Genomic DNA, 9,591 nt, shown 5'->3' on the forward strand with positions numbered 1-9,591 from the left:
ACTATAAATAATTTTTTGGACATTAAGAAATTTTCTTTGTTTTTTTAGTAATAGTTGAAATTCTTGTATTAAAGATTTTTTACATGTGAAGTTTTTATATTTATTGATAAAATAAGAATCATGGAATGTAATTAAGTTTTTAAAATAAATTATTCTATCTGTTTATTTTATTTATTATATTTAGATTTTTTTAAAATTATTTGTCAGGTTTAAAAAATTAAAAAATATTAATTTTTTTAATTTTATCTTTTATTTTTATTAAATATAATAAATATTTATAACAGGAATAATTAGATAAAATAAAAAATAATTTAATTAATTATTAATATATTTTTATAAAAATAAAATTATTTAATTATTTTTTTAATTATTGTGAAAATTTAAATGCCATTGATACAAATGGAGGGAAATTGTTGGTTGATAAATTAAAATATTTAAATAAAATTATTTAGCAAGAAAAAGTTTAATATTTTATTATTTTTGAACGTTCGAATGATTAAATAAAGAAAAAATTGAAATAAAAAATTGGTAAGTGTGCGTCACGCGCAGCATTGCATCTTCGAATGAAACTACCATGGCGAAGTTGGGCCTGGTAGACAAGTTTCAGGTGTTTAGTCTCTAATCATAATTAACAATTAATTAACTAAAAACTAACCATGGTTAATAAAGAAGTTGGAGTCTACTATTCTCTGCTCCTAATATCATCACTCATTACCATCACTCAAAAACAGTAGAGGGAGTGAGTGAGTGAGTGAGGTTTGAGAGAATCAAATTCTTTCTACAAAGGTATCCCATTTGTTCTTGTCTGATATCTAAAAGCAAAGAAGACAAGAAAACAAAAGAAAGAATACCCACAAATCAGAACTTGTTTGAAAACCGAAAAGGCTAAGCAAAAGGTCTGTTAATGCCACTCACTCTGTCTCTCTCTCTCTTTCTCCTGTAATACACAGGGAAGCAAGCAAGGAAGAAGAAAAAGAAAAGAATCTTAGTTTCCTATCTGTCTAATCTAATCTCAACTTGAAAGGTAACTTCTTTTTTATCTTCTTCTTCACTGCCACATGTTCTTGTATCTTGCATTCCACTTTCTTGTTACCCTTTTACATTTTTTGTTTACTTTGTTGAGCTTTTGTAAGCTCAATAGATTGAGTCCCCATCTATTGATTTATTTTGATATATTTGGATTTTTGATTTATTTTGATCAATCTTGCTGTATGAAATAAGCCATATTTGTTTCGTTGTATATTCTTGGTTTCTATGATTGGATACTGGAGATATTTTCCTCATTTTTTTTCACTTTCTTTCTTGTTGTGTTTTATCAGATTTATCATCTGGGTATTTCCATTTCTATTAAAAATTTCTTCACTTCTTCAAAGTTCAGTTATCGTGGAGTTTGCTAAAATTAGTGTTGGTTCTTATAACGTACGAGTTTTGTGTGTGTCTCTTAATTTTCGTTTGAGTATCTTTTGATATTCGGAGAACTGGAGATCCATTTTTAGAGGAGAGCATCAGTCCATAACTGGTAGATTCTTAATCTTTTGTGCAGCTGACGAATTTAAGGATTTTATACATTATATTTTGGTTTCATTTCTTGAGTTGAGAGTGTAATTTTAAGAAGCTTTATTTGGTTTTTCATGAGTTGTTAGGAGTATGTTGCATTCTACCTAAGTTCCAAATAAGGAAAATGTGGAATTTTCAGGTTGAGGAATAATCAGTTATCTGAAAACTTACAGTGAGTCTCTTTGCAGTATATTCCAAGCGTTCCTTCCATTTTTTGCACTGATTCTATTTTGTATGGTTCCTTCTTTTCTTTTCGCTTTTTTTTTTTCCCCCTTAGACCGTGATTTTCAATTCTTAGATTCAAGACAAGCAATATATCTCTGGGTAGACAAGAGGTTCCTTATTTGTCCTCAAAATGGTTTCAAGATCGTATTCAAACCTCTTGGATCTTGCTTCTGGTGAGCGCCCAACTTTTGGTAGTGAGAGGAGGAGACTCCCTCGAGTGGCAACTGTTGCTGGAGTATTATCTGAGCTAGATGATGAAAATAGCAATAGTGTTGGCTCTGATGCCCCCTCATCTGTCTCTCAAGAACGGATGATCATTGTGGGAAACCAGCTTCCTCTTCGGGCAAATCGAAGTCCTGATGGCAGTGGGGAGTGGTGCTTTAGCTGGGACGAGGATTCTCTTCTTTTACAACTCAAAGATGGTCTTGGAGAAGATGTAGAAGTTATATATGTTGGTTGTCTTAAAGAAGAGGTTGACCCTAGTGAGCAAGATGATGTAGCCCAAACATTGCTTGAATCTTTCAAATGTGTCCCAGCTTTTATCCCTCCTGATCTTTTTAGTAAATTCTATCATGGATTCTGTAAACAGCATTTGTGGCCTTTATTTCACTACATGCTCCCGCTATCACCAGATCTTGGTGGCAGGTTTGATCGGTCTCTTTGGCAGCCTTATGTTTCTGTGAACAAGATATTTGCAGACAAAGTAATGGAAGTGATTAGCCCTGATGATGATTATGTGTGGGTTCATGACTACCACTTGATGGTTTTGCCAACATTTTTGAGGAAGAGGTTCAATAGAGTAAAGCTTGGGTTCTTCCTCCATAGTCCATTTCCATCATCTGAAATATATCGGACACTTCCTGTTAGGGATGAACTTCTGAGAGCACTTCTCAATGCTGACCTGATCGGCTTTCATACTTTTGATTATGCAAGGCACTTCCTCTCTTGCTGTAGTAGGATGCTTGGTCTTTCTTATCAATCTAAGCGAGGTTACATAGGCCTTGAGTATTATGGTCGTACTGTTAGCATAAAGATTCTGCCTGTTGGGATTCACATAGGTCAACTCCAATCAGTGCTGAATCTTCCTGAGACAGAATCAAAAGTTGCAGAGCTATATGATCAGTTTAGAGGTCAAACTGTCATTCTTGGTGTTGATGACATGGATATTTTTAAAGGAATCAGCTTGAAACTTTTGGCCATGGAGCAACTGCTCATGCAACATCCTGATAAGAGGGGTGAAGTTGTTTTGGTTCAAATAGCAAACCCAGCAAGAGGCAGAGGACGGGATGTGCAAGAGGTTCAATCTGAAACCAAGGCCACTGTGAGGAGGATTAATGAGACATTTGGAACACCAGGATATGATCCAGTGGTTTTAATTGACAACCCACTCCAGTTTTATGAGCGGATTGCATATTATGTTATTGCAGAATGTTGTCTTGTTACGGCAGTAAGGGATGGAATGAATTTGATACCCTATGAGTATGTTATATGTCGGCAAGGAAATGAAAAGCTGGATGAGACATTGGGGCTAATCCCATTGGCTCCCAAAAAAAGCATGCTTGTTGTTTCAGAGTTTATTGGATGCTCCCCATCATTAAGTGGGGCAATTCGAGTAAATCCATGGAACATTGATTCTGTGGCTGAAGCTATGGATTCTGCTCTTATAGTCCCTGAGCCAGAAAAACAGATGCGACATGAGAAGCACCATAGGTATGTGAGTACACATGATGTTGCATATTGGGCGCGCAGCTTTTTGCAGGATCTTGAAAGGGCCTGCAGGGATCATTTGAGAAGGAGGTGTTGGGGAATTGGATTTGGTCTAGGTTTTCGGGTAATTGCTTTGGATCCAAATTTTAGGAAACTTTCAGTTGAACATATTGTTTCAGCTTATAAGAGGACAAAGAATAGAGCAATTCTTTTGGATTATGATGGAACTATAATGCTTCCAGGTTCTATTAGTACTGCTCCTAGCACAGAGGCTGTTGGAATATTGAACAATTTATGTAGAGACCCTAAGAATGTAGTTTTTATTGTTAGCGGGAAGGACAGAGAGACTCTAGCTGTATGGTTTTCTTCTTGTCAAAAGCTTGGTATTGCAGCAGAGCATGGTTATTTTGCGAGGTAAACATTTTTTTCCCTTTTTCTCGCTATCTGATCTTGGTCTCCCACTTAGATATGTAATGTTGAATTTTAGATTCCCTATATCTCAGTTACTGCTCAAATTTCAGTTATACACAACTCAACTAAGCTTTTATCCCAAAAATTCAGTTATCAGTGAAGAAAAAGGCAAAAATTTGAGTTGGTCTCCAATATTATACTTTTAATATTTGGAATCGTTTGCAATATAAAACATGATGAAACAATTTGATTTCTGTAATATTTCTAACGACCTTAAACTCCTACTGAAAATGTATAAATCTCAAAAATGATACATTGTATTTGGATGCAATTGATGAAGTATATGCTATGTGACTGGTTCAGGAAATCCAAAATTTGTTTAACGCTTGCTGTCCTAAGTGAGCTTGCTTAAGTTAAGTGACTGAAAGTGAAGAAGAGTTGTGACGATTCCAGAGTTTAGAAACACATATTGGCTAGGCATTTCGTGTTGCTCTCATACTAGGAATTAGGTTTTTTTTTTGCTCTGACTCGAACAAAAAGTATTGAGAATAAGAAGCTCTTGTGTAACTAATCGGAAGGCGTTTATGACATATTTAATCTGTTACAAATTTTAATTGAATTGCCACTGGATTCAGACACAGTGGATTTTTCTCCTTTGGGTTTAAAATCATACCACTTTTTCAAGGGTTCTGACCTCCCCAAAAAAGAAAGACCTCCTATTATTAGAACAAGAAAAAGACCAGTGTAGTGCTGAGGTATTAACCGTTAACATTCTAATTTAAGAATACATCAATAACCAACCTTGGATCTAAAAAATGTTCTAATTTTTTCAGCACTCTAAAAGTTAAGTTTAATCTTCATGTACAGGCCAAATCATGATGCAGATTGGGAAACATGTGTGTCAGTGCCAGATTTTGATTGGAAACAGATTGCTGAGCCAGTAATGAAACTATACACTGAAACAACTGATGGTTCTGCCATTGAGACCAAAGAGAGTGCTCTAGTATGGAATTACCAATATGCAGATCCAGATTTTGGGTCATGCCAGGCTAAGGAGCTCCTAGATCACCTAGAAAGTGTTCTTGCAAATGAGCCAGTTTCAGTCAAGAGTGGCCAACACATAGTGGAAGCTAAACCTCAGGTTAGTGCTACAATTGCTTCTCAGTCTTAATTGATATGATTGTCTTCTAATATTTTCTCTAATGTATTCCTGCTAATCAAAATAGAAATCGGTTGTATGTACAGTTGCTTATGTCATCTTAAATCAATAAGACCATGCTATACTCATCTTATAGTTACAGTTTTTGTAACAAAGTATTTCCACATTGGCTGTATTCATCTTGTAGTTATGTTATGCTATTTTTTCTGTAAATATGGGAGGGAGTTATTTCTGAATTCTTATTAGTGAGTGTACACTTCAATATGCAGCAGACCCATTTATGTTCATGTTGCGTTGATATCACTTGTGAGATCGGTTGTGTAGCTTTGATGCTGCCGTGGAATTCAAGAAAATTCGTAGTCAAATACTCAAGAAGCTTAGGATTATGGTTTATTTTTAAAGTAGAACTTACTGGGGAAATTATATAGTGCTTTTTATTTATTTTAGAGTTTTACTTATGAGGCTATTTAAATATATTAAATGTTGGATTTTTTTTTAGGTCAGAGAGATAATTTTGTAGTTCTATATTTGCTGAAAAGATCTAGATTTCTTTAGGAGTCTTTATTTGGAGTCCTATTTACTTTTAAGAGTCCAAATCCTTAAAGGTTAAGGATTGCTTTTTAAGTCCATAAATAATCATGTTAGTAATGTAACCTTGGGTGTGATGCCTAAGGAAGCTTAGATGTGAAGCCTAAACTATTCTATTGTTCACTTTGCCTAATTCAATCCTTCAAACAGCCCCCAAAACCCAACTTCTTGCACTAATTTTACTTCCCAAACCTGTACCCTTCTAAATGTTTTATTTTGCTGTTCCTTTTTCAATTTCTCTTCTCAATTCCATCATTTCACAAATCCTAAATTCTTTACCTAAATTCCTTCTCATTTCTAGCGGTCATAAACTATCAAATTTCAACATTAATTCTAACACCTGCAGGCTGTCCTTCACGAGTTTGGTATCACTATCAGAGCTTCAAGATACTTAAACTTTATGCTTTCTCTTTTCAACTCTGATGACAAATGCTGAATTAAATTCAAAATTTTATTCTTTTCAACAAGAATTCAACTCCTTTTGACATGACCATAAAGAAAAAATAGCAAAATTGAATTTAATGAAAGCTAAGCTGGATAGGATGCTTAAGTTAATGTCATTTATGAAGTATAGCAAGTAACTTTTAGGAGTGACAACCAGTGATATTCTTTCTCAAAAAGCGTACAATAGGGCTAGTGAAGATCCGCAAGCTAGACCAACACAGGATGGAGGGCAATTTCAATAAGAAGATACAACAGCCAACATTGATGTGAGAGACAAGAAAGAGGTTTCCTACTTTTGAAGGTTTGTTGGATCCTGCTCTATTTTCTGATTGGAATATATTGAATTCTAAATGTTAGAATTATGACTCAAAATCCTAATGGGATTTGGAGATAGATCTTTTTCTAATTTGAGTGGGAGAAATATTCCTCAATAAGATAGAGGAATATTTCCTATAATGAGTAGAACTCTTATTTTAGTGTTATTTCTAAATTGAGTAGGACTCCTAATCAGATAGGGATTGAGGGAATTAACACTATAAATAGGAGAGTGATGGAAAAGGTTATTTGGCTTTTGCCCATTGAAGAGAGTGGCTTTCAGCTCATGGAGTGAAGCTGTTGCCCATTGTAGAGAGGAGCCTTGCCAATTGTTGCGGATTTGGCTCTGCTCATTGATGAGGGGCTTTTGCCCATTGCAGTAGAGAGAGGCTTCGGCCTAAGGTGGAGAAAGGACATAGAATTCGAGAGGAAGGGATTCTTATTCATTGGTGAGAGAGCTTTTGCCCATATAGTTGAAGACATCCTTTGTGGTGTAGTATTGTAATAGTAAATATATTGGGTTATGTCTAGAGGAGACTGAGAGAGACTAACTAATATATTTGCTGTGAGCAGTAATGTAATATGGATTATCTTGGGTGTAATTGGATTGATGGGTAGTATAAGTTTGTAATGATGATTTATTATTGTTGATAGTGGAAGATGGCATGCCCGTAGATGTAGCCCTATGTTGAGAGGGTGAACCACGTAAACATTAGTGTTTTGTATGTTTGCTTTGTTTCTTTGCAGTTTACACACTTTCGCGATGGTCAACACTAAACTTTTCTGTTTCTCATTTTGTATAATTCAATCCTGCAAATAGCCCCTATTACCCAACTTCTTGTAGTAATTTTACTTCCCAAACCTATTATCTTCTAAACCTTTTGTTTTACTGTTCACAGCCCACAAATCTTCTCTTCTTGTTCAATTTCTCCTGTCAATTCCATCCTTTAACAAATCCTAAACTCTTGACCTAATTCCTGCTAATTTTAGCCTTAACAAGGCTTCAAATTTCAACATTAATTCTAAGACCTGCTGGTTGTCGTGCATCAAGCTTGCTTATACACTCCGAACAATTCTGTCTGGTCACTCTCTCTCTCCCTCTCTCTCGCCGTCATTCTCTTTGAAGTTTGAAGGCGGTGATATAAAGAGCTATTTCTTGTTTGGTGGCCTTATTCAAAGGAAATGAATTGTCTATATAGTGGTTGCATGTAGATTTCAGTTATTAATTAATCTTTTGATACCGCTTCTATAATATTTTGACCATATGCTCTTAAAATAGTCCCATTAACTGGGAATTATCTATAATTCTGCCATTTGGCTGACAATTTTTAAAATTTTTTTATTTGTCTAGGAAAGATCATCTTAACTTGTAGCATGCAGCTTTCTGATTTTGTTACCACTTGGCAGGGTGTCAACAAAGGACTTGTGGCACAATGTCTCCTGGAAACAATGCAAAAGAAAGAAATGCTTCCTGATTTTGTTCTCTGCATTGGGGATGACAGGTCCGATGAAGACATGTTTGAAGTGATAATGAATGCAAGGGCAGGCCCCTCTCTTTCCCCAGTTGCTGAAGTTTTTGCTTGCACTGTTGGCCAAAAGCCTAGCAAGGCAAAGTACTACTTGGAAGATACATCTGAGATTTTGAGAATGCTGCAAGGCCTGGCCAATGCTTCAGAGTAGGCTGCGCGAAGCACTCCTCAATCGTCACTAATAGTGACCATTGATAGAGAGTAATTACAACGTCTCTATTCACTGGGTCTTCTTGTGTTTTGAATGTTTTGTGCTTGAGTGATTTCCACAGACTTCTGGGCTTATCTGATTGGGGTCAAATTGACGTTTGGTGGTTTTATGTCTTTGCATTTTCATTGGATGCACGGACAAGTTTGTCCGAATTCTGTTGCACAGTAATTATAATTTTCTACTGCAAGTAGTTTGTGCCTCTTGTGTTTCTAGATGTTTGTTCATTTCATATGTTTTTGCTTCTTCAGATATCTTGTTTTTTTCTAAGTAGTGAGAAGAGCTTAGAGGACAATAATATAAAATTACCAGTCACTTGTCCGCACGCAGGATTTTTTTTATTTATTAATTTTTTTTTGTCTGCATAAACAACATTTTGCCTTGTCACAAAAAGAAAACTTGAAAATAAATTCACCATCTCTATATATTTTGTAAAGAGCAAGACCAATGGAAGCGTAAGCGAAAGAAATGAGGGCAACAACAATGGAGAGTCCTGAAAGTTTGTTTGGTTTAGAATGACCTGTGTGATCCCAAAAATAATCATGTACATATTATTTGATGTATGGCATCCTTCATCATGTCCCTTCTTGTGAAAGCACTTTGATGTGAAAGCACTTTGATCTTGAAATTGCCCTAGTATATATTATTAATTAATAGGGAAAAAAGACTTAAGAATCTAATCAAATAATAAAATAAAACAATTATCATATGATTTTTACATTAAATTTATATAATATATAAATGTGTGAAGAGAGAACGAAATATTAACTTTGCCTAAATTGCCTTTCATTATTTATAATATTCATAATTATAACTTTTTATTATTTAATTTAATTTTATAATTTGTATAAATTTATAGGACTTAAAATTAAATTGTCTATATAATTTTAGAATTTATATAAATTTAAAATTCTTAGTCCTATTAATATTTAAATTCCTCTTAATTAAAATTTTATTATAATATAATTTAAAATAAAATTTATAAAAATACTTTTATGATTTATATTGCTTACAAAAATAGAAAAGTATTTTATTTATATAAATCACTTTTTTAATGAATATATATATATATATATATATATATATATATATATATATATATATATATATATATATATATAAATTAGGAATCATACTTTGAATATAGAATTTTTTTTTTCATTTCAATTAAATAAATTTATATTTACATATAAACTTAAATTGATATTTTAATTTAAAAATAGTCTAATTTTCATATGAATATAAGTATTACATCATTTAATAGAATTTTTATTTATTTGTTGAGAAATTTGACGTTTACTTTTAAAAAAGTAATTCTAAACGTTTTAAATTAGTTTGACAAAGTGTTTTAATGTAAATCAAATAATTGTCTATACGTTTTTTAATATAATCATTTCAATTAAAATAATAATATAGTAATGTTAGTGTTTTTTATTCTATTAGCATTG

At 33.4% G+C, this 9,591-nt stretch overlaps 1 protein-coding gene across 3 annotated transcripts; it reads left to right on the forward strand.

Moving 5' to 3' along the window:
- The first annotated feature begins 701 nt into the window (after positions 1–701).
- On the forward strand, positions 702–8,344 carry LOC110664174 (alpha,alpha-trehalose-phosphate synthase [UDP-forming] 5). 3 transcript variants are annotated; one of them, XM_021823743.2, is made up of 4 exons: positions 702–1,024; positions 1,835–3,903; positions 4,768–5,041; positions 7,814–8,344. In XM_021823743.2, the coding sequence occupies exons 2-4, from the start codon at positions 1,913–1,915 to the stop codon at positions 8,084–8,086; spliced, it is 2,538 nt and encodes an 845-aa protein (XP_021679435.2). In that variant the 5' UTR covers positions 702–1,024; positions 1,835–1,912; the 3' UTR covers positions 8,087–8,344. The 3 variants fall into 3 exon arrangements, with proteins under 3 accessions (XP_021679435.2, XP_021679436.2, XP_057992002.1); XM_021823744.2 differs by having other exon boundaries at positions 1,856–3,903; XM_058136019.1 differs by having other exon boundaries at positions 7,909–8,029.
- The last annotated feature ends 1,247 nt before the right edge of the window (positions 8,345–9,591 follow it).

This window comes from Hevea brasiliensis, chromosome 15 (assembly GCF_030052815.1).
Source record: "Hevea brasiliensis isolate MT/VB/25A 57/8 chromosome 15, ASM3005281v1, whole genome shotgun sequence".
Classification (NCBI taxonomy): domain Eukaryota; kingdom Viridiplantae; phylum Streptophyta; class Magnoliopsida; order Malpighiales; family Euphorbiaceae; genus Hevea; species Hevea brasiliensis.

Excerpts from the sequence above, each read along its gene's own strand:
- LOC110664174 (XM_021823743.2), top strand. The coding sequence starts at position 1,913 with ATGGTTTCAAGATCGTATTCAAACCTCTTGGATCTTGCTTCTGGTGAG. Across the intron at positions 3,904-4,767 it reads GAGCATGGTTATTTTGCGAG|GCCAAATCATGATGCAGATT; the intron begins GTAAACATTTTT and ends CTTCATGTACAG. Across the intron at positions 5,042-7,813 it reads TAGTGGAAGCTAAACCTCAG|GGTGTCAACAAAGGACTTGT; the intron begins GTTAGTGCTACA and ends ACCACTTGGCAG.